This window comes from Zeus faber (assembly GCF_960531495.2).
Source record: "Zeus faber genome assembly, chromosome: 4".
Lineage (NCBI taxonomy): Eukaryota > Metazoa > Chordata > Actinopteri > Zeiformes > Zeidae > Zeus > Zeus faber.
The window spans coordinates 5,278,479-5,304,350 of record NC_137191.1 but is presented as its reverse complement, the minus strand read 5'-3'; the positions used below and the strand labels follow the sequence as shown (position 1 = coordinate 5,304,350).

Here is a 25,872-nt window from a genome sequence, read left to right as displayed (position 1 = left end):
TCTGCACAACAGCGCTGACTCAACCCGTGCGGCGCCGTAGGGACGCAGAGCAGAATTTAGGACCTGATTTTTGAAGACTCTTGTCCCGTGCACCTGCACATTTTAATGAGGTGATTGCACAACTCCGACACCAGACTGTGATGCTACAACATACCAGCCAGTGAGCACACTTTCCTCCCTTTGTTAGGCCACAGCCAGTGGCCACATATGCATTCACACACACACACACACACACAAACACGACGGTTTCCCGTCGCCAAGCGTCTTGTTTCTAATTATAAAGCAGAAGCAGGCTTTCAGCCCTCTCAGCAGGCTGCTGCAACTACGTGGATTTATGGTACCAAGGTCCATCCCGAAACACCAGTGATACTCCGTGCTGCTTGACTTTCTAGCGGCTGTAAATCAGCAGAGTACGGCCGGAAGCCGCGCGTCCGGGTCTGAGCCACGGTGCTCCATCTTAAGATGAGAAAGCTGTGGCAGAGCAACAAACAAATAAAGTCGAACGGTACCGGATAGTTCCGTAAATGTCACGGCCTTAAGAATGTGTCGGCAATTTTAAGAAGGTGCAAAGAGATGAATGCCAAAACACACTGACGCCCGGTGCCGTTGTCGTAAGACTGTGCATTCCGAACCAAACTGAAGAACATGTCTCCTCGCTGTGCAACACACACACGGCCCTGGAAGCTCTTCTACGCTGATTTCCACAATAGTGAAGAGATTATTGCAAATGATATTTTAATGCTTTCTGATAATAACTGGACCTTGAAGCTCATACTTTGCCAGGATGACACTGAGCATGTTTTGGTGGACGCCACACCAGGTAAAACTCCAAAACAGATTTGTCACCGGACCGCACTGAAAGACAAACCATTGGAGACCCTCCGCTGCTGTTAAATGCAGCCCCCCCGAATAAACATCCCATCCACCTTGGCCCATCTAGGGTTTGAACGAGCAAAGAACGTAATTCGGCGGCGGATTATTTTAGCCTGGAGCTTTCATTCTTGAAAACAAGGGGAAATCCTTCTCAGACAGGAAGGTTTCCCTTTTGTCTAATAAAGACAGAAAATATGGTGCCAGAAACAATGCGGAGCGTGGTAAACAATGTGAGGGGACGGACTACCTGCATGACAAGTGTGTGATTAACCAGGCCCGGGCATAGCAGGACAATTGCTCACGGTGGCGACACTTCGACTCTGGGGAGCTATAGGCTCCGTCAGGAATGGGCGGAGGAGAGAAAAAAAAACAAAAAAAAAAACCAACACGCTGGCATCCAGGTTATTTCATGGCAAATACCTCAGCGGGGAAATGTCGGACATACTTGTGGATATTACACACCGCCTCCGACATAGTGAACACATTTTCCTACATATTGTTAATGACCAGTGATGGAGTGAAGTGTGGGATGGGGCCAGAGTGTTCATAAACACAGGAAATTACAATGAATGCAGAAAATAAATCTCCCGAGCGGCGGTGGAGTCAGGGTCAATGCAATATTGTTGATCATAGGAAACTCGTCCTGGCCATTAACAATGTAAAACAGAGGTGGGTCCGTGGGCGGACATTTTGGCGCAGGACAGCAGCGTGAAGAAGCGGGGTTTTCCTACGGGCCCTTCAAGACCCGAAGGAGCTGCCAGATTCACGTTGAATGTGTGGAGCTTTTCCAGGGGAAAACCCCCTAATCAATGAGCTTTGTTCCTTTATTCCTGTTCACAAGCGGTCGCCTGGACGTCCGCGGATACGCCGCGAGGGTTTGTTTTGGGGTTGTTGTTTTGTTTTTTTCCGCGAAGGGCGTGACTGAAACCGGCGTCAACACTCGAGTCGTTCCTCGAGGCCGTTCTCGGTCTGGAAAGACGCGGATTTAGCGGCGAGAAAAAAAAAAAAAAAAAAAGTCCTTTCGAGGACCCGTCATACGAGGCCGGCGACGTGTAAAGTCAGCTTTTGGGGAGCCGGGGCCGCAGGACGCTGAAGAGGAGACCGGGGAACGGAGACAAATCGCAACGTACAGTCGTTCACATAGAGACGGGCTGGGGGTAAAGTTCGGTCGTGAAAATATCCGTCGGAGTGCAGCAAACGAGCAGGATTTGGGGGGATTGAAGGTTTCGCATAAATAAACCATGGGGCCGACCGTGGGGCGGTCCTGTACCGCTGGAGGCCTTCTGAGCTGAACCGCACGGCACATCAACTCATAAAGAGTGAATGAAAGCATGCGCTAAGAGCTGCATGTCAACCTTTGACACGGCGCACGGATTTCAGGATAAATTCCGAGGAGTCGTACAGTCGCTGTGCCTGCGCTGAGGACCTGCCCGCTCCTCTGAGACAATATTGACACTTTTCTTCCACGATGCAGCACCATCAGCCGTTGAGTCTGGTGAGTCTGAAGGTCACAAATTCAAAATGCACAAGCGGAATTAAGAGTTGGACATCGCACGACGGAGGGGAAGAATCAATTTGTTTTCTGCGTTTTACCTATCTTACCGATTTAGGAGCAGTGGGCACACAACACACACACAAGCTTATGACAACTTTGACTTAACCAATGTCACCAGACGAAGGCTGCGGTTTCGACGACTTTGAACGAAGGCGTCTCCGAAATGATGTCGCGTGACACGTAACGTACCCTTACTATCGTGCGGTGATTCGCGACAAAGTGACGCCGAAGGGAAAAGGGGGCGAACGGGTGCGTCACCGGGGTTGACTTACGGGGTCGGGCACCGTTCAGGCTTCTCCTCCTGGGGCCCGCAGCAGCCGCAGGGGACGCAGCCACCAAGAAGAAACCTGATTAAACAATAATTCATATGGACGGCGGTTAGAAAGCGGTAATGCAACACTAGTCACGCAGAGCCAACAATGTTGGAGATGAGTGTGCTGTGCTAGTTAATGGACTGCCTGTTCCTTCCTTGAAGAACAACGCAAGTCTTGGTTCAAGTGCTGCAGCAACGCCGATAAATTGGACCTCTTTGATTGACGATCCGCGTCAATCCGTGCACATGAAAAAGATTGTGTAATTATCCCAAATGACATAATTAACGAATAGCTATTACTGAGCTGAGCGTACATTTGTACAGCAGGTAAATATACAATGCTAACAAGCTAGCCAGCTCGCCCGGCTCACCGCAGCAAACTGAGCCAAGCTCCACACACAGAGACACCGAACCATCAAGATCAACCATCAACCATCAAGACACTTTAAAGCTCACATATCGGAAATAAAGATGTTGTTCAACGCCGGACATTCACAATGCACGTTTTAGGCTGAAGTTGTACCAAGCGCAGCAAGTGCACGGCGCCATTCAGGCGTCCCGTGGCGAAGTGTCGTCAACTTGCCCAATAACACAAATAAAAATAATTAAAAAATCAAAAGTTTATGGGAAATTACTCATTTTAAGTCATTTCCATGTAATTATATAATTAAAAAACATGATATGAGTGACATGATCAGTAATAGTATGGTATTAGTAATGATATGATAAGTAATGGTCTCATTTGTAAATTACTTTTCGGAAATGTCTGCTAAATAGCTTACACTGCGACGGCTTACCTGACTCATTCACTGGCATTTCTTCCACAGAACTACATCAAACATGACATTTAAATTGTTTTTGGGGTTTTTTTCGACGAGAAAACAAATTGAAGTAACGATACGAGACGTCGCGGGGCTGGCGACCAACAGCGTGGCTTTACCTCCTAAAGCACTCTGCTGACACCTAGTGGTCACACTGGTGTACCACACACACAGTTGATTACAGTACAGGCTGAATTTGCCATTTTATTTGACTGTTTTTTGGGTTGTTTTTTTTTGCAGTGTAGTCTGCTAAGGGGGTCTACCCGCGAAAAGGTATGGGATGCGACAGCACACCCTTTTGCACATAAATATCATGAAATAAATCCACAACCATACTTCTAATGAGATTTGAGAATTCAGATATCTGCGTTTCTCTCTTTTTTTTAATCGTTTTCTCCGACAAACTTTGAAAATCCCTGCAAGCGATCCATACCCTAATATCAGCGATGTTGCACGTTTTCTACACACACCTTTTCATGGAGCGGTCCGAGCAGACTCAACACTGATGTGCGTCATAACATTAATAAGGAATCTCTGCCACTGTGTTATGCCAGTGCACCAGTGAGCAATACACGTGAAGAAACCACATTTTATAATCATCTGATGATGGACATGAATTACATGTCAACAACAAACAAACAGGTTTAACAACAATGTTAAACCTGGTTGTCAGCCATCTTCAACATATGTTCTGGACATACTGTGTGTGTGTGTGTGTGTGTGTGTGTGTGTGTGTGTGTGTGTGTGTGTGTGTGTGTGTGTGTGTGTGTGTGTAAAATAAATCAACAAATTGTGCCTTGTTTACTCTTTTGATTTTCAGATCTATATTCATTAATCAGTCACAGACGAATGATTGTGATTCCTCACAGTCCAAATTGATGACCCAAATCGGAAATGAGTATAATATTTATCTATATAATACTCTTTTATTTCGGGCATATTGCTCGCTGGTTTGCTTGTCTTTTATCGTTACTATTTGATTGGCTTCTATTAATGTGGAGCACTTGGAGGTGCAAGTCATGTGAAAGGTGCTATACATTACTATTGTCATTATTATTCTAGTGCACCAAACACTTTCTCAAAGGCTTGTTTGTCCACTATACGGCCGAACCGGGGTGAGAAATACATAGTGAGCGGGCTGCTGTATCGTTTCAGCTTCAATATGGGCTCGCTGAGAGCGTCACCCGTGTCTCCGAGGGTCATGACGTCCGACACGGGCAGGTAAATGTCCCGGCGCTTGCCCCAGAAGGTGAGGTGGGACACTTTGAGAGTGCTGTGCGAGGAGTCCAGGTACATCATGCCCACCACTCTCCTGAGGAAGTGGCTGGCCGTGTACAACATGGCGCCGGCGAACAGCGCGATCCCCGTCGTGTAGGTGACCAGGAAGTCGGACACGTCCCCCTGGAGGTAGAAGTAGAAGACGGGCGGCAGGATGGCCACGGTGATGCCGGTCTGGAGCAGTTTGAGCCTCGAAACGGCCCGGAGGAGCTTGATGTGCGGCAGGGTGTACACCATGCTGTACTTCTGCGCGGACAGGTCACAGTACTCTGCCATCTGAGTGACCCGGTACGAACGGGCTGCGTGAGGGCCGTGAGGGCCGGGCACGGTCAAGCGCCGGCGTCCGGGTAAACAAGGCTGCACGTGCGTGGAAAGCGTGCGGCTCGCGGGATTTCTCGACGGGCGCCATCCCCCGGTGCAGGGCAGCAGCTGGGCAGGGCCTCCTGGAAGCCGTAACAACCTCAACTTAAAGGAGATATAAAATGCAGGAGTCAATTTTGGATATCGGAATCAAAATCAGAAAACGTCAATCGCCAAGTGCAAGATGTACAATGAATTGGTGCAGGGGCCAACATAGTAAAATGAAATAAACCAACAAAAAAGGGAAATGAAATATATAGATATACAACAAGAATACAATCATTTTAAAAATATATATTTGTTTGGTGGCAGGATACGAAATGTCTGCGAAAAATGTGTTTAAGTGGTCGCAGTAAAAATAAAACGACATTTTTGCTGACACGACCCTCCACACCGCGCGGGAGGGTGTGAACGTCTTGGTGACGCGCCCCATCGGAGGCGGAGCTCGCTGGAGTTGCACGTCGGAAAATGGGGGCCGGACTTGACAACCCGTCTGACTTCCATCCAAGCGTCTCCGCGGCTTCGCTCCCGTTCTGAGCCCGCTTGCACTGGCACAGAACGGGAGCAATGGCACGGAGGGAGCTACCCACTCGGATTTACCGATTTCCGGGTTCCCGTGAATGCAGCGTGGCATTTCACTGCATATATGTATGAAAGTGTGTGTGTGTGTGTGTGTGTGTGTGTGTGTGTGTGTGTGTGTGTAAGTGGCGAATAAGAATCTTGAATGTGGAATCATTCGACAGCGCGCAGAGAGCCGCACGGGGGACATGTTCGTGTCTGTTCTGCGTGTGCAGCTCGGTCGTGGAGGCGGCGGAAGAAGCAGGAACTCACCATCGTGGAGACGCAGGAGCGCGGCGGCTCAGCGGCGCTGCCAAGTGGCAGACAGCACCAAGGGCGGAGCTATCGCCCCCTGCTGGTCAGCCGGCGCAAAGCCATTTTGCCGGCGACCACGTCGCAAGGCCCGGAAGACGCGCAAGGTTCAACATCCAAGGGGGTTTATTGTCATTTCAGCCATATGCACAGTACACAGTGCAATGAGGCTACGTTTCTCAAAGAACCTCGGTGCAACGCAGAGCACAGTTGGACGACATGCTACATATAGTCTGGCGGAGTGCGAGAAACAACTGAGTAAAGTGAGTTAAACGACATCTTGTTTAGTGGTTGTAGAAAAGTAAAGTGACTAAGTGACTGGAAATGCGGTCGTTTTAGTCTGAATTGGTTATATTTTCATGACAGTAAGAGCGAGATTTTTGGGGCACACAATACACCATAACAATTTATGACAATTTATATTTCAGCGAACACTCCACAAATGTGGATTTTCGAACCAATATTTGACTATTTTGAGATGTATGCCTCAAATCATCCCAACACCTTGCAAACCCCTATCGCCCTCTGGCGTCACCCTTTTGAGGGTCTGGAAACCCAGGTTAGTAACCCCTGCTCTAGACCCTCTGAGGTTACATATGCACAATATGCCCCGGACTACTCTGCTGGTAAGTTATGGGAGTATTGCACGGGCACCGAGACATGAGGCACGTTACACAAGCATGATTTTTGGGTTATGAGTGCATGGGATTCCACACAGTAAGGCATCGCTTTAGTGGAGACGTTGGGACGAATGGTTCACAGTATAAATCCCTGCCAGACTCTGTCTTCTTTAGCTCAGCACGCATGCAACAAGGTTAACCAGTGTCACAACGCAACAACAGCACAGTCAGTGCAATCCCCTCCCCCTGATAACAGCGTGTTTACTTCATGTATATTTTTTAAATATATCATATATGATTCATATATAATATATATAAAAACATTGACTCGTGTCAGGATGGTGGCACACACAGGACAAGGGGACTTCCATACCAACAATGAAAGCAAGAATATATGCTAAAGGGAAATGGAAAAATGACTTTAAGTACATAGTTAGTAAAACTGGATTAGTGCCTAAAACAACAAAGCTGCCAGTCGACGATAGGAAGAGATGGATTTAACCAAACGCAGAAACAGTCATTGTACAAAAGATGATGGGACAGATCAATGGTTAACATATTAAGAAAGAAAAAGAGTATAGGTAACAAAACAAAGTAAAAGGAATTCATTAATTTTTAACATTTAACACATTTTAACAACAATTAACATATTTTCTCTAAAGAGGCACCAATTGTAGTGCTCATATTAATTCAGTAGAAGGGGAATCTCTAGAGTAATACCAACGACTCAAAATACAAATAGTAAATATAGTGTATTTATATATTGATAAAGTGGTTACAATCCCGTTGTGAGTTCCACATTGACTTCCCGCTGCCAATCTTCTTGAGATGAAGCGCTCCTCACGGGTCAACGGCACGGAGCCCCCCCGTTGCTCTGGAGAAACATTGTCCGCAATGATACCTCGTTTTACGGTGACCCCGAATTTGGGCGGCACAGGAAGCTTGTGCTACAAAAGCAAAAATTAGTTCAAATTGCAATGCAGTGTCTGCATGGATTAACTTATGTATATGGGATAGGCAATTATGTATATACAGATATGTGCATTAAAGTGCATCTGGTGGCGGTCCATGACAGGTGTGGTGGGCATCGGCATGTCCGCATGGGACATGGCCCAAGTACCGGGTACAGGTACCAAGCACCGAGCGTTGGCTTTGGGCCCCTTCCGGCTCCCGTCTGATAAACTTTTGCAGAAAACCCGAAAGTCAAAGGGGAATATAACGAGCAGCTTTCATGAAGGCTGGTAGAAATGTATTGATGTGAAATGACCTTGGTCAGTGAGCACAGATACAAAGGGGAGGTTGGAACTAAAGGATAGGTTCACTGTTTATGTTGTCACCTATGACACGACACACTGCAACATGTGGCCTACAGCGCATATAGCGATGGATTATGAATCGTATTTCGGATTCACATCGAAAATCAAGCTCCTTCTTGAAGGACCTTCATATGGACGTGGAAACACTGAAAAAAAAAATTCTGTTGAAAGGACTTGTACTGATGATAATAATAATATTAATAATAACAAATAAAAGAATAAATAATATATCATATTAACACTATTATAATATGAAAATAAAAATTGTATCATATATTTTGTGCCTCAAAACACCACAATTGGCCACTTTTCTCAATCAGCTCCGGTATGTATATTTCCCATCTGCATTGACGCAGTTGTTCATTGGGTAAATCATTGCATGCGAAATACAATGTATGATGAGCATTGTGTTTGTACAAAAGAGATGGCCAGTGTGACGGGTGATTGGAGTGAGTAACTTCTCTTCTCACAATTGAAAAGTAACAGTGAACACATGCTGTCAATTCCATTCCACAGGTGAAAATTGAGAACACTAAATTGTTGCATTATGTCTAGGGGTGGTCGAATTGATGGGATGAAAGGACTATCCGTTATGGATATTGTGTTTTGTCCGATTACGATTGACGTTTGATCATTTTGAGTTCATATCAGAGAAATACAATTTTCTTATAATTTTGTATCATTGGGTAGATCCGTTGTCCGTCAATGCCAAATTTGTTGCGTGATCTAATCACACTCACTTAATAGGACAGCTACAAACATACATAAAAACCTACATACAACATACCACCCATAGTCCCTCCCCTAAGCTTTGTAGCTGGTAGATGGCGGCACATCGTACAGCTGACAGGAACTTTTTGACATCGGATCTTGCAATATTGACAACCTTTTTGGCGATCTCAAGCTCATTCCAGAGATGAGCTAGAGACAAACCCGGCTACACCGACCGGAAGTGTTCCCAGGCGGCATCGAGACTGTAAACAAGGGGAAGAGAGGAGGGCTAAGGGCCAGGCTAAAACTAACTGCTCATCGGCTAAATTCCTACCTGCATCTATCTGCATTTTCCTCACCAATGTTCTGCCTTGTTTTGTTCCATAAGGAAACAGAGTGGACTAGCAGAACACAGATCACGGGCGCAAGCGATGGTGCATATCGGGTCACCCGTTACCTGCACTGTGCTGTGCGGACATCGCACCCCTCGATTTTCACTTAAATGGGATACACTTCCACTGTTTTTTGGACATTTGTTGGTTTGAGGCTTGGGAACCCTGTTTTAGAATCCGGTGTCTTATTCATTTAATTTATAGGAACTGTGTCAGAGTCTGTCCTTTTTAGGTTTAGTAACACTGTCACACAGTGTCATACCTACAGCCTCCTAGCCAGACTAGGAGCAGCCTATGTCTGTTTGTCAGTTATCATGGACAGGTCTCCAGGCGCAAAGCCCTTCCTAGTCCGCTCTGCCACTCAAACTTCTTGCGCCGTTCCACACACCTGACTTCCATCAAGTCTGCAGTATCTATTCCCTGGCCTTTCATCCACTCATTGCCAGATCATCAGCTTTCAAAATTCAAGATTCAAGATTCAAGAGGTTTATTTGTCACATACATATACATACGTTCATACATATATGCAGTGAAATGTCTTTGCATCAGGAGATTATGCACAATAGTTAAGAAACTGAACATACTAGCTTACCTAATTTCTACTTCGCTAACTGAAACTAACTGCGTCTAAGTGGACCGTCCGCCCGATCCAGTCCGACCGGGTCTCTCCCAATCCATCCGGCCAGTGTCTCCCAATAAAACTCTGTTGTTGAATCCCGTCTGCCAGCAGTCTCTGTGTCATGCATTTGAGTCCCCCTAGCCCTGGTCATAACAGTACGATCTGGCCACAACATGGACTCAGCCGACACAGAGGTTCTCTGTCGGTGCAGAGCCAGGGAGCCCTACTATTTCAGCATGATCGCTGTAACTCGGCAACATCTTGGTGGCCATGAGTGGGCTCCAGGCTCCACAGTCTCCCACACCGCTTCCCAGCCTGGCCCCCAGCACTCCTCCCATCCACCCGGGTGCCCCACGTTCCAGCCCCAGCGCCATATGACGGCGACTTCGGCATGCCAGGCTTTCCTAGTGTAATGTGCTGTTGTGTTGAAGCAGCAGCCACTCTCCTACCTCACAAGAGCTCCTGCATCGCCTACCTCATCACCTCCCTGAACAGGGCGGCTCTTGCCTAGCCTCGGCGTTGTGGGAACGTCAAGGTCCCGAGGGCCGCTCCTACGAAGCCTTGACGCGGGAGATGCAGAAAATCTTTGACTACCTGGTCCGTGGGAGAGAAGCTGCGAAGAGGCTTCTCTCACACCGCCTGGGTACAGCGTATGTAGTCCTCCACGTGCTACAGGACGCCTTCCAGCATGCTCATAATGACAATCTGACGAATAAACGCTGTGGGACGAACCCGGGAACCTGGATCAGTTGGTGACCCTGGCGACTCGGCTGGACAACCAGCTCTGGGAGTGCCGGCGCGAGAGGAATGCGCGGATCCAGCCCGTACCTCCTGCTGCATAGGGTACGTCCTGGTCCCCGCCTTAGGCAGCATCATATTAACACTATTATAATATGAAAATAAAAATTGTATCATATATTTTGTGCCTCAAAACACCACAATTGGCCACTTTTCTCAATCAGCTCCGGTATGTATATTTCCCATCTGCATTGACGCAGTTGTTCATTGGGTAAATCATTGCATGCGAAATACAATGTATGATGAGCATTGTGTTTGTACAAAAGAGATGGCCAGTGTGACGGGTGATTGGAGTGAGTAACTTCTCTTCTCACAATTGAAAAGTAACAGTGAACACATGCTGTCAATTCCATTCCACAGGTGAAAATTGAGAACACTAAATTGTTGCATTATGTCTAGGGGTGGTCGAATTGATGGGATGAAAGGACTATCCGTTATGGATATTGTGTTTTGTCCGATTACGATTGACGTTTGATCATTTTGAGTTCATATCAGAGAAATACAATTTTCTTATAATTTTGTATCATTGGGTAGATCCGTTGTCCGTCAATGCCAAATTTGTTGCGTGATCTAATCACACTCACTTAATAGGACAGCTACAAACATACATAAAAACCTACATACAACATACCACCCATAGTCCCTCCCCTAAGCTTTGTAGCTGGTAGATGGCGGCACATCGTACAGCTGACAGGAACTTTTTGACATCGGATCTTGCAATATTGACAACCTTTTTGGCGATCTCAAGCTCATTCCAGAGATGAGCTAGAGACAAACCCGGCTACACCGACCGGAAGTGTTCCCAGGCGGCATCGAGACTGTAAACAAGGGGAAGAGAGGAGGGCTAAGGGCCAGGCTAAAACTAACTGCTCATCGGCTAAATTCCTACCTGCATCTATCTGCATTTTCCTCACCAATGTTCTGCCTTGTTTTGTTCCATAAGGAAACAGAGTGGACTAGCAGAACACAGATCACGGGCGCAAGCGATGGTGCATATCGGGTCACCCGTTACCTGCACTGTGCTGTGCGGACATCGCACCCCTCGATTTTCACTTAAATGGGATACACTTCCACTGTTTTTTGGACATTTGTTGGTTTGAGGCTTGGGAACCCTGTTTTAGAATCCGGTGTCTTATTCATTTAATTTATAGGAACTGTGTCAGAGTCTGTCCTTTTTAGGTTTAGTAACACTGTCACACAGTGTCATACCTACAGCCTCCTAGCCAGACTAGGAGCAGCCTATGTCTGTTTGTCAGTTATCATGGACAGGTCTCCAGGCGCAAAGCCCTTCCTAGTCCGCTCTGCCACTCAAACTTCTTGCGCCGTTCCACACACCTGACTTCCATCAAGTCTGCAGTATCTATTCCCTGGCCTTTCATCCACTCATTGCCAGATCATCAGCTTTCAAAATTCAAGATTCAAGATTCAAGAGGTTTATTTGTCACATACATATACATACGTTCATACATATATGCAGTGAAATGTCTTTGCATCAGGAGATTATGCACAATAGTTAAGAAACTGAACATACTAGCTTACCTAATTTCTACTTCGCTAACTGAAACTAACTGCGTCTAAGTGGACCGTCCGCCCGATCCAGTCCGACCGGGTCTCTCCCAATCCATCCGGCCAGTGTCTCCCAATAAAACTCTGTTGTTGAATCCCGTCTGCCAGCAGTCTCTGTGTCATGCATTTGAGTCCCCCTAGCCCTGGTCATAACAGTACGATCTGGCCACAACATGGACTCAGCCGACACAGAGGTTCTCTGTCGGTGCAGAGCCAGGGAGCCCTACTATTTCAGCATGATCGCTGTAACTCGGCAACATCTTGGTGGCCATGAGTGGGCTCCAGGCTCCACAGTCTCCCACACCGCTTCCCAGCCTGGCCCCCAGCACTCCTCCCATCCACCCGGGTGCCCCACGTTCCAGCCCCAGCGCCATATGACGGCGACTTCGGCATGCCAGGCTTTCCTAGTGTAATGTGCTGTTGTGTTGAAGCAGCAGCCACTCTCCTACCTCACAAGAGCTCCTGCATCGCCTACCTCATCACCTCCCTGAACAGGGCGGCTCTTGCCTAGCCTCGGCGTTGTGGGAACGTCAAGGTCCCGAGGGCCGCTCCTACGAAGCCTTGACGCGGGAGATGCAGAAAATCTTTGACTACCTGGTCCGTGGGAGAGAAGCTGCGAAGAGGCTTCTCTCACACCGCCTGGGTACAGCGTATGTAGTCCTCCACGTGCTACAGGACGCCTTCCAGCATGCTCATAATGACAATCTGACGAATAAACGCTGTGGGACGAACCCGGGAACCTGGATCAGTTGGTGACCCTGGCGACTCGGCTGGACAACCAGCTCTGGGAGTGCCGGCGCGAGAGGAATGCGCGGATCCAGCCCGTACCTCCTGCTGCATAGGGTACGTCCTGGTCCCCGCCTTAGGCAGCAACGAGTGGACTTCTCTGACTGGACTTCTCCGGGCCACATGCCTGCTGGGTCCGGGAAATGGGTTGGTTCTGTGCAACATAGTGGAGATACATACGAACCGAGCTGTCCGTAACACCACCTCTCGTCCCTTGTTAAATGCCACCCTCACCTGGCGGAACCAGACCCTACATCTCTCAGCTATCTTTTTGATTCTCGCGCAGACGAGAGATTCTTGGACCAGAGAGTGGTGCACCAGTTGGGCTTGGAGCCCTGGTGCTGGGTTACCGCTCGTTCCAGGCCCACAACCCCCACATAGACTGGACGTCAGGTAGAATTGTCACCTGGAGTTTTTTGTACGTTGGTCTTTGTTCATCAAGGGTTCTGGGGGCCTACCCTGGTCCCTGACACCCGGGCCTTCATCATAGCCTGCTTCACCTGCGCTTGGACAAGACCACCACCCAAACCCACTACGGCCTCCTCCGTTCCCTACCCATCTCCGGTCGCCAATAGTCCCACATTCCCTTGACTTTGTCATCGGTCTCCCGCCATCCAGTGGCAACGTCACAGTCCTCACCGTCGTTAACCAGTTCTCAAAGTCCACCCACTTCATCGCCCTGCCCAAGCTGCCATCGGCAAAGGTGACTGCCGACCTTCTGGTGGCCCAGGTGTTCTGCCTCCATGGTGTCCCCGCGGACATCGTCTCGCTCAGGGGTGCGCAGTTCATCTCCCACGTGCTGCGAGCCTTTTGCTCTGCCCTTGGAGCTAAGGTCAGTCTCTCCTCCGGTTCTACCCCCAGACCAATGGCCAGACGGAGCGGGCAAATCAGGAGATGGAGGTCATGCTCCGCTCTTTGTAAAGGCTGCTAACCCCTCCTCCTGGAGTGCCCAACTCCCGTGGGTATACGGGACATGGGTACATATATATATATATATATATATATATATATATATATATATATATATATATATATATATATAATATACATACATATATACATATATATATATACTTGAATACATACATACATACATACATACATACATACACAAACACATACACACACATACATACACATATGTATGTATGTGTGAATGACTCGCTATATATTTGTTTTTATGTATATATATATATATATCAAGTTAAATTCTATTTTATTCTATTTATATCTATTTTTAAATTTTATAAAAATAAAATCGAATTTAACTTGTGAAAGGTAAAGCATAAAAGTGGAAGTTAAATGTGAAGTAAAAATGAGCCTTGTGCATTGCCATTCAGAGTAGGAGTTTCCTCTCCTGGCACAGAGGGGAGTCACCGTAGGTGGCTATTAAAGTGGCAGGAATGACCTCCTCTAACGGTCCTTATTGCAGCGGAGCTGAAGGAGCCTCGGGCTGAAGACACTCTGTTGTCTGAGCAGTAGGTTGTGTAGGGGGTGGCAGTGTTGTCCATGATGCTGAGCAGTTTGTGCAACGTCCTTCTCTTCACCACCAGCTCCGGGGGCTCTAGAGCAGCCAGCACAGAGCCAGCCTTCTTTTCCAGTTTGTTCAGTTCCTGGGAGTCTCTGGCTCGAATGCTGCTGCACCAACAGATGACTGCAAAGAAAATTGCTCTAGCCACAACAGACTGGTAGAAGATATGCAACATCTTACTGCACACATTGAAGGACCTGAGCATCATCAAGAAGTAGAGTCTGCTCTGTCCCATCCTGTAGACAGCCTCAGTGTTGCATTTCCAGTCCAGTCTGTTGTCCAGGTGAACGCCCAGGTACCTGTAACCCTCCACTACCTCCACCTCTTCTCCCAGGATGGAAACAGTGTTAGTGCTTAGTCCTGGTCCTCCTGAAATCCACAACCATCTCCTTCATCTTGGTCGCATTACACAGGAGGCGGTTGTTTCCACACCATGCCACAAAGCCGTCGACCAGCTCCCTGTACCCAAGTCTCCTGTCCCCCAGTGATACACCCCACAGCTGTAGAGTCATCCAAAAATTTCTGCAGATGACAGGACTCTGAGTTGTATCAGACGTCTAAGGTATACAGGATAAAGAGGAAAGGTGAGAGTACATTCCCCTGTGGTGCTCCTGTGCTGCTAACCACCCATTCAGACACGCATTCCCTCAGCCGCACAAACTCTGGTCTGTCTGTCAGGTCATCAATAATCCAGGAGGTTGTGGAGGCGTCCACCCTCATCTCTTGGAGCTTCTCTCACAGCAGTGCAGGCTGTATCGTGTTGAAAGCACTGGAGAAATCAAAAAACATGATCCTCACAGTGTGGCCTGCTTTGTTCAGGTGAGAGTGAGCCCACTGAAGCAGGTGGCGTCTTTAAGATGGCGTCTTCAGCTCCAACCTTGGGGCGGTAGGCAAACTGCAGTGGGTCCAGAGAGGTACTCACCTGAGGTGTGAGATGGGCCAATAACAGTCTCTGAAGGACTTGATACAGATGTTATGTAATATTATACTGATGTTATGTTACAATATATTAAAATCAATAAAAATATTAAAAGCATGTATTAAAAGCAATTATATATATATATATATATATATATCACTTTCTAAGTTTCTAATATTTTCTCATTATTTCGAGATACTAAGTCGTTATTTTGTGAAAGTTTCTCATTTTAATGACTTACAGGATCACATTGGTGGAAATGGGCTTCCATACGAATTTGACCAATCGAATTCAAGCAATGTGAATATAAACGTATAAACTGCAACACAAATGTGTTGCAGCTTATACGGACGCTGGCTAGTGGTGACATCTTGGGATGCCACATAGAAACTACACTGGAGGACTCGAGGACATGAATGCGGACATGGATGCCCAACGTCCCATTGAGCTTGACTCCTTTCACGGTTAATGTAAATGTCCAGTTTAACATTAATAACATAAATAGATACATCCACAATCCGCCGACTCAAACCACCTGAGCGCTCCCACTGATCTACACCCGCTCCCATCACATCCGTGATTCTACCACGCGAATCTCCTTCAAAATACACGCTTTTAACATTGCAAATTCTCCTCCCTTTTCTCCCACTTTCCCTTTGACTTTTATTTCTTTGTTCGTTCTTCCTCCGTTGATTTCTGTAATTCTGTCTAAATGCATTGTTGTATTTCACGATGTGATTTATTTGGTTTCATGTGAAGTGTCTGAGTATCCTGAAAAGCCACAAAGGAAATTTTATTAATTAATTATTATTATAAGTCACATGTACGGTGAAGAGTTGTCCATGTGTGCGCAGCTGTGTTGATGTGGACTATTGTTCGTAGCTAAATCAATATTTTGTGTCAATGTATTCAACAAAATAACCTCATTGAGAGTGATACAATACCTAATCACCTTGCATCAAATTCAAGTTCAATTTGTCATGATGACTGTGCTGTGAAACTGGGTGATGAACACAGTGGTCAGTGTGTGGTTGATGGTGGTGATAGCTTGGCAGTTAAGAGGAAGCTCACTGCAGCTCCTTCATATACACAGTACAATAGTATTAGTATCATTCAATTCATTTTTATAAGGAGTAAGTCAGATGCATATTAATCCACGACTTATCTCAAGACTTATCAGACAAATGTGAAAATACTGAATAAAAATGCATATACACACAGGGTTAGGGTACTCAAAATAAAACGTCGCAAATAGCCAAGAGGGGAATCTGTTGCTAAAGAGAGGGTGTAAAGTGACAGAGGATTGGGGCAAAACGTGTTTTTGAGGGTTGTGTTGCGCTGCACAGTGTCAGTGTGGGTTGTGGTTTTTATTGACTGTGCTGTACAACTCGGAGAGGTCGGCCCCTGCCTGGTCGCTGGCCCTACAAGGGGAACGGAGCAAGAACCACAACTCAGTGATTCTGTGCAGGAAGGATGTCAACATTTGTAGCGCGGTTCTAACAAAAAAAACACAACAATGTCTGGTACGACTTGAACGTTTCAATGTACTCGCAATCCGCATTCAAAATCCTTACCCAGCAGCCTGGCTTCTGTTGAAGTTGACCACCGCATACTGGGTGTCGTCCTCCTGTCTCTGTGTCTGATCTGGTTGGACGGCGGAGTGGAGACGGACATCCTGGTCCTTGGGGCGAGGGAAGCGGATGCTGACGTAGTTCAGGTCATCCTGCTGCTCTGTGGGTCCTGCAGGGACTGAGCTCCCGGTCCCAGCCGCGATGTTGTCATACACGGGACCAGTGAAGGCCTGGCGGGCGGAGAAAAAACAGACCGTCATTCCTCCACAGGAATAAACAGTTTATGTTCTAGTTTAGCGCCACGCATGTCCTCGGTCCTTGCAGGTTCTAATGCTGTGTTCCACTGCATCAGAAATCGGTCATTTTGTGTCGGTAGTTCCCACTTCCGAGCTAAATAAGTTCTATTGCTGTGGACTAACAACTGAAGTGGGCCAATACTTCAACTAGCCAGCTAGTTAAGAGTTCTACACGAACCGACAAAACTCACTAACTCAACCCAAATCAACACGTCATGTTTGATTTTCATGGAACAGAAGGAGGAAACTAGTTAATCCAGTCCGCTGTGACTACTATGTGTGTTTTTGGACAGAGGTGGATAACTCCATGTTCAGAAGGTCAAAGTCCCGCCATGTGTCTGCTCCAGCCATGCGCTGATCAGGTGATTCCGCACATCAGCTGAACCTCTGTGTCCACAGGGTTGGCTCAAAAGAGCGGAATCTTGATTTCTGCACCCGGATTTTCCACTTCTGGTTATGGGGCCACGCATTTCTCCTTCAGGGCCACCGAAACCTGAGGAGCGGCCTTCCAACACACATGAGAAAACACACACACTGCACCTGTCCAGTCTGCTCTGTGTCTTTCGCAGTGCAGTTGCGATTCTTCCTCTTCCTGGAAAGAGAAAAAGGGACTCAGGCATTTGGAATAGATATCATTAAAACAGAAGTGCAGAGATAGATCATCTCTGTCTTACATGATGAACCAGCAGATGAAGAACAGAGCAGCCAGGCTGAGCAAGATGACAACTCCTAGAACTGTACTTTTTATGGAAGCTGATTTCCCTAGGAGACAAAATATGCAAATGGAAAAAATTACATATTCAGCAATTGTTTGACCATGTCAAATGATGTTAAATCCAGTGCTCTTGTTTTAAACGGCACATCTACCGATGAAATGTTACCTTCGCGAGTGATAGGGAGGCTGGTAGAATTTTTTTGACCAAATTGATTCCTGGCCTGACAGTAATATGCTCCAAAATCCTCAGATGTGATGTTAGTGATGGTGTAGCTCTGCCCTGCAGCTTTAGGGGAGTCTATGCTCTCCTTGTACCAGGTGTATTCTGCCGGTGGTTTGGCATCGCTGCTGCAGGTCAGAGTCACTGAACCGCCCTCCGCCATTTCACCAGAGGGACTCCTTGTCAGCGAGGGGGTCTCTGGAGGGTCTGGAAAAAGAAAAAGAAAACACACGTTTTAATAGAAATTCATCATGTTCATAATGAGAAAAGACTAATCAGCTACTGCCCTCGTCGTGTGTCTCAGCTCTACTCACATCCGACGGTCAGAGTCTTTTCAGGAGAACGGAGGTCCTGGTGGTTTCTGACGGAACAAGAGTAGTTCCCTGTGTGCCGCCGTTCTACCGGGTGCAGAACCAGCTTGTTGTTGTGTGCTGTGTGCTCCGGCGGGGTCAGAGGTCGTCCGTTCTGGTACCAGATGAAGGCTGGGTCTTCAGTCAGAGGACAGCTGGTGACGCAGCTCAGTGTCACTCGTCCACCATTTGTCGTTGTGGTGCTGGGTCTCATCTTCACCTTCAGATCTAAAACATTTTTGTTTGTGACAATTTTTTTTGTTTTTGTTCTTTGTTTTGTCATGAATATTTATATTGTTATTAACGATAATAATAATACCATTGATTTATACACCACCTTTTATACATTAAATTCAGCTAAAAGTGTTTCACATAAAAAATGGATAAAAGTAAAAGTAATTAAAACACTTACTTGCAAAGTGAATAAAAGGAAGCTTTAAAGTGCAGTTTGTAGAATTTAAGGAAAGGCCCTCACAGAAATGGGATATAATATTCATAAGTATGTCTTGATTAGTGTATAATCCCATGAAAATGTCCCATGTCTTAGCGTTACCCTAGAAAGATCAGTTTTTATCTACATAGGGAGCGGGTACGCTTCCGCGGAGGCCGCCATGTTGCACCGCCATGTTTCTTCTACAGTAGCCCAGAACGGACAAACCAAACACTGGCTCCAGAGAGGGCCTCCTTCTCCTTTTTCATGAGTTTCGCGTCCACATCTCTCCCACGGAAGCTGCCACGTTGCACCGCCATGGGGAGGGGTGTTCAGTTTGTTACCATCTGCAACCTCACAGCTAGATGCCACTAACTTCTACACACTGCACCTTCAAGTTCTTCAAGTTCAACAGATTCTTCTTCTTCTTTGGGATGCTCCCATTAGGGCTGGCCGCAGCAGATCATCTGGCTCCAACACCTTCTGTTCTGCGCATCCTCCTCCCTGACACCAACCGCCTGCATGTCCTCCCTCACCACATCCATAAAGCTTCTCTTTGGCCTTCCTCTTTTCCTCTCGCCTGGCAGCTCCATCCTCAGCATCCTTCTCCCAATGTAACTCCCATATCTCCTACACGTGTCCAAACCATCTCAATCTGGCCTTTCTCACTTTTTCACCAAACTCTCCAACCTGAGCTGTCCCTCCAATTCAAGTTAACTTCAAGTTCAACAGATAATTCAGAGAATTTAAAATGTAAGATTACAAAGAGGCAAGGAACTGCAAATGAAAGAAATAATTAAAAGTGAAAGTGCTTGTAAAGTTTATGCAAGGTTAAATAAATATATTTGTAGTCGTCGTCTCTGTAATATTAATAATAATATTAATCATTAATAATATCTGGGGTTTTTTTCATTGGCGTCACAAAACACAATTCTGTAGATTTTCTCGGAAGAATTACCTGTTACATTTAACACCACCCCAGGAATACCAGCGTATTTTCCAGACAATGTATTTGTCAGGACTCTGAGTGAATATTCTGCTGAATCTTGCTTTGTCAGGTTTTTGATTTTCAGGATGTGATTGTTCTTGTGATTGTTAAAGTACTCCACACGGTTTATATCATCATCCTCTTGTTTCAGATCTTTAGGCTCCCTTCCTTTCCATTCAGTAAACCAGAAAAGAGACTTGACTTCATTGCCGCTGGGAAATGAAAATCTGCTTAAAATGTCTACTGTGGAGCCTTGAAGGAAACAGATTCTCCTGTTGACATAATTTACACTCCAGCATTCCCTTTGAGGAAGACCTGAAAAACAGAGAAGAAGTGGAGTAATTTTTCTGCATTTCAGCAAGTTCCACTCGAGCTGTCAAACGACCGATTGTTCCATACTCACACACTGCAGGAGAGCGAGTTGTTTGGTTCTTTGTGGCGCAGGAGTAACTGTCATCAGAGTTTCTGCGAATGTACAAGTACTGTTCCTCACGTAGGAAGTGTTTGCCTTTATACCAGTTGTAGCTGGGCAGGGTCTTCAGAGTACAACTGGTGCTACAACCCAGTTTCACCTCTGTATTCAGCACCTCAAGCACCTTTACCTCCAGGTCTAAATGAACAGTTAGGAAAAGGTTTCATCCATCTTCTTGTTGGTAATCGATAAATGTTTTACTTGTTTAAAAATATTCACTAAGTAGAGATTGCATTATTATAGAATGATATATATGAACACAAGTAAAAAATGAATGATGAATAACTAACGAATAACTAAGAATTGAAGAACTGAATTCCTGTACCTGTGACCTGAAGACGAATTTCACTGGACACATTCATTTGTGAGCTTCCACAGTAGTATGTGGTTGAGTCACTTTGTCTGAGGTCTTTGAGTGTCAGGGTGGAGTCATCAAAACGGTTTCCATCGACAGAGAGCTCTCTCATGCCGTTCGCTCCATCCCCGTGTTTCGTGTATAATTTTTTATAAGAGCAGGGCAGTTCCACTGTTGAACCCTTTACGGCACAAATGGTGATATCTTCTCCAAGAACACCTGTTAAATAAGCTGGTATTATTATTATTATTATTATTATTATTATTATTATTAATAATAATAATACTAATAATAATAATAATAATAATAACACTTGTTATTTTTATTATTATTATTTCTGTCTGGATAGGTTCCTTCACCTTTTTATTTGCTTTGGGACATTGAGAATATCTATCTATCTATCTATCTATCTATCTATCTATCTATCTATCTATCTGTCTGTCTGTCTGTCTGTCTGTCTGTCTTTCTGTCTGTCTGTGTATTCTCATATAGAAACAAAAAACTTCTCAACAGTAACAGTGATCTCATGACCATAAAATATAATATATAAATATGTATTTACTTTCAAGTTATTCTCTCTGCAAATTCTTTGATTTACAGAGATTATTTTTACTGGATAAAACTGGTAAAATGTATTTTTTGACAATAGATATTTAAAATAATTACTTTGTACCTGAGACATGCAGGAGTGAAGCAAGGCAGACGAACCCAGCATCTGAAAGCAGCATGGCTGGAGGTTCTCCCTTTATTCTGTCCGTCTACACCGAGGCTGAATGATGGAAGAAGTGCCTCAACATTATCAGCAACGCTGGATTGAGAACATCTGACCCAAACAAGATGACATGTAAGTATGAGTTAAACATCACGGTACTTACAGAGCGGGGATGCAGAGCACGTTGAGGGAGGACAGTTTCCTGGTTATAGTCTTACTTATAATATACAGGCAGCGACTGCTTTAAGGAACTGCTCGACTTCCTCCATGTCAAACATATTGGACCAGTAAGAGTCCAGTTTGTGGAAGTTTGAATAAAAAAAAAAACCCTGATGAAGCAATGTAACCTCAGAGAATTTGGTGATTCACAGAAGCAGATTTTGAGTCTCAGCTTTAAGATGGAGTTCCTGTCAGCAATGAGCACTACCTGGCAGCAGGCAAGAGGATGTTACAGATATAATCTCAGCGTCTTCAGCAGGTGGGTCCACTAGTGGCACAGTGGTGCAGTGCATTGCACTGCTGCCTCACAGCAGTGCGGCAGCACCCGGGGTTATCTTCCAAATAGGAGCCTTTCTGTGTGGAGTTTGCTTGTTCTCCCTGTGCTCACATGGGGTTTCCTCCATCTAACAGTAAGTATCCCCACCAACAACATGCACACATCACCATTGCCCCAGAGGAAGGACAAGCCAGGATGGGAGAAATGCAGAGGCCACATTTCCCTGGCCACCACCCAAAAAAAGCACGTGTGTGTATATACAGCTACATCTTGTAAAATTTGAATATCATGAAGAAGTTCATTATTTTGTCACTCATTTCAGAAAGTGAAGTATTATATAGATTCATTAAACATAGAGTGAAATATTTCAAGCCTTTATTTCTTGAAATGTTGATAATTGTGGCTATAGATAATGAAAACCCAAAATTCAGTGTCTCAGAAAATTAGAATATTGTGAAAAAGTACAATATTGGAAAGTCATGGTGTCACACCCTAATCAGCTAATGTACTCAAAACACCTGCAAAGGTTTCCTGAGCCTTGAAATGCTCTCTCAGTCTGGGTCAGTAGGCTACACAATCATGGGGAAGACTGCTGACTTGACAGATGTCCAGAAGACAGTCATTGACACTCTCCACAAGGAGGCTAAGCCACAAAAGGTCATTGCCAAAGAAGCTGGTTGTTCACAGAGTGCTGTACCCAAGCATAAAAAGTTGAGTGGAAGGAAAAAGTGTGGTATGAAAAGGTGCACCAGCAAAAGGGATAACCGCAGCCTTGAGAGGATTGTCAAGCAAAATCCAATCAATAATTTGGGGGAGCTTCACAAAGAGTGGACTGAGGCTGGAGTCAATGCATCAAGAGCCACTACGCACAGACGAATCCTAAGCATGGGCTACAAATGTCGCATTCCTCGTTACACGTTACACGTAACTGGACTGTTGCTCAGTGGTCCAAAGTCCTCTTTTCAGATAAAAGTAAAATTTGCATGTCATTTGGAAATCAAGGTCCCAGAGTCTGGAGGAAAAGTGGAGAGGCACAGAATCCACGTTGCTTGAAGTTCAGTGTGAAGTTTCCACAGTCAGTGATTTGGGCTGCCATGTCATCTGCTGGTGTTGGTCCACTGTGTTTTCTGAAGTCCACAGTCAACACAGTCATCTACCAGGACATTTTAGAGCACTTAGAGCACGCATGCTTCCTTCTGCTGACAAGCTTTATGGAGATGCTGATTTCATTTTCCAGCAGGACTTGGCACCCGCCCACAATGCCAAAGGTACTAAAAGCTGGTTCAATGACCATGGTGTTACTGTGCTTGATTGGCCAGCAAACTCGCTTGATCTGAACCCCATAGAGATTCTATGGGGTATCGTCAAGAGGAAGATGAGAGACACCAGACCTAACAACGCAGATGACCTGAAGGCTGCTATCAAAGCAACCTGGGCTTCCATTACACCTGAAGAGTGCGACAGGCTGATCGCCTCCATGCCACGCCGCATTGATGCAGTAATTCATGCAAAAGGAGGCCCAACCAAGTATTGAGTGCATAGAAATGAACATACTTTTCAGAAGCCTGACATTTCTGCTTAAAATATTCTTTTGTTTTTATTGATCTTATGTAATATTCTAATTTTCTGAGGCACTGAATTTGGGGTTTTCATTATCTGTAGCCACAATCATCAAAATTTCAAGAAATAAAGGCTTGAAATATTTCACTCTGTGTAATGAATCGATATAATATATTGGTTTCACTTTCTGAAATGAGTGACAAAAAAATATTGAACTTTTTCATGATATTCAAATTTTATGAGATGTACCTGTATATGCATGTGTTGTAGTGCTGTCACATGTCACACTGCACACTTCTTTATGTTGCCAGTGCTGGCTCTCTCCCCCTGCAGATGCCACCAAAACCTCTTGCCACAATATAGTTTTAGAAATTGATAGGATTAATAATAGCTCCCAAATGGGAAACTAAAGAGACCATTAATTTAAAGCTGCATTTGACTGAATTTTCATATTTGTTGTGGGTTTCAGCGTAGTAGTGTTTTTCTGTCTTTAGAAATATTTTTTGAGTGACTCGGTGGTGTCAGTGGCGTAACATGCTGGTGATAGGCCCTGGTGTAAATATAAAAAGTGATTTTGCGGCTCTAGGCAATCTGTCGACGGGGACGGGCTTCTTTTGTTTCGCTCAATATGGAACGGAGTAAAATAAAATAGCCTCCATCTAAAATTAAAAACACAGGTTGTTTCTTTTTCAATATTATCACGGGAATGCACAGATGGAAGCCGCCCCTATTGCAGGCACCAATCCCTGGTGCGCCGATGGGATGGGCCCCGGCGCTTCTGCGCCAGTTGGACCGTCGGTACTTACACCACTGCTAAGAGTAATAAAAGGCTGGTTTTTCATATTTGTTTATTTTTGGCCTCCTTTCTATATTTGAAACTGAATTGTGAAAACTGTCTCCTTTGTTATTGATGTTTACAGTAACAGAGGATGTCAGACTAGTTTTACCACCAAAGAAAGATGCCAGTCAGAGGCTGTGTGGAAAAGTCAATGCAACCACCAAAACTACCACACATCAGCAACAATTTCCTCTCCAATAGATTTAAACGGTGGGTGCTGGCAAGGATCCATGGACAGTAGTACCTACTGTCCATGGATACTATTAAATATAATTTCTGAATGTCCTGAACTGGTTCAGAACTTACATCACAGGGAGGAAATGTTTCATCTGTCTGAGAGATCGGCATCGAGAGATCGATGTATGGTATCAGAGAAACTCATGTCATAAAGAATGTCATAATAACTTCTAACTCAAACAGCACTCCACCAGATCAGGGTCTGCGGGGCAGGAGGGGTGCAAGTGGATAAGGTTCAACATGCATGAATGACTACACCCCCACACCATGCAATTTTAACTGCATACATGGCTTCATTTCAGATACTGAGCTTGCTTTTGCCCTTAATAATTTTGATAGGTGTTAGGGATGAGCTCATATGAACCCAAACGCAACAGAAGGAGGATCAGGACAGGCAGGCACCTGTGACCAGGAAGGCAGGGACTAAGGAACGGAATAGGGGCCCAGGGGGCCGGCAGGGAATCAGTAACCGAGAGTTCGGGGCACACTCCCAGGGAAACATGCCGGAACCTAAACGCTAGAAAATGCATGAGAACACATGCGACAATCCGACACCGACAGAGTGAATGGGACCAAGTTAAATTCAAAAGGAGTGACGAGGAAGGTGAAGACAGGTGGTGGGATTACTAACTGGGGACAGGTGTGCAGTGATGGGGATGTGACGCCTGACAGACAGACAGACAGGAAGCTCGAGAGGGACAAAGGGAGCCAGAGACAGACGGACAGGGAATCAAGGCAGGGGAGGATCCTGACAATTGACCGATATGATTCCTCCATAGGATTCCAGTAATGAGATTGAGGAGCTGAGACACAAACTGGAAGACAATCAGCATTTTGCCATAAACCAAAGAGATGTTGAAAAGGCGTCAGGGAGAGTCAGGGACCTGACAACATGTGGTCGTTCCCTTTCCCAGATTTAGCTGCCCAAAATGTATTAATAACTTGAGAACGGTTGCTCTCTCATTGGTTTTAATGAAAACCTTTGAAAAACTGGTGAGGGCAGAAATTCTAAGGAAAACTGAACATGCACTTGATCTGATGCACTTTGCCTGTACAGTAGGTTGCACAGAGGAGTAGAGAATGCCACAATCACCTTTTTAAACACACGCATGAAGCCACATCCAGGGGTCAGACAGTGGAATGTGTGCATTCTTACAAATACCTCGGAACAATTATTGACTGAAAACTGAACCTGGAAGAAAACTGTGAAGCTGTGTGCACAAAAGGTCTTCGGCGCTTGTTTTGCTTGAGGAAAGTATTTTTTAACATTGACAAAATCTTGACACTTCTGTTTTAAAATGCTA

At 45.5% G+C, this 25,872-nt stretch overlaps 1 protein-coding gene across 1 annotated transcript; it reads right to left on the bottom strand.

Annotated features, from left to right (window-relative positions):
* Nucleotides 1-3,934: 3,934 nt before the first annotated feature.
* On the bottom strand, nt 3,935-6,062 carry tmem186 (transmembrane protein 186). The gene is made up of 2 exons (XM_079998635.1): nt 6,032-6,062; nt 3,935-5,305 (listed from the first exon to the last, which is right to left on the bottom strand). The coding sequence occupies exons 1-2, from the start codon at nt 6,032-6,034 to the stop codon at nt 4,616-4,618; spliced, it is 693 nt and encodes a 230-aa protein (XP_079854761.1). The 5' UTR covers nt 6,035-6,062; the 3' UTR covers nt 3,935-4,615.
* Nucleotides 6,063-25,872: the final 19,810 nt, after the last annotated feature.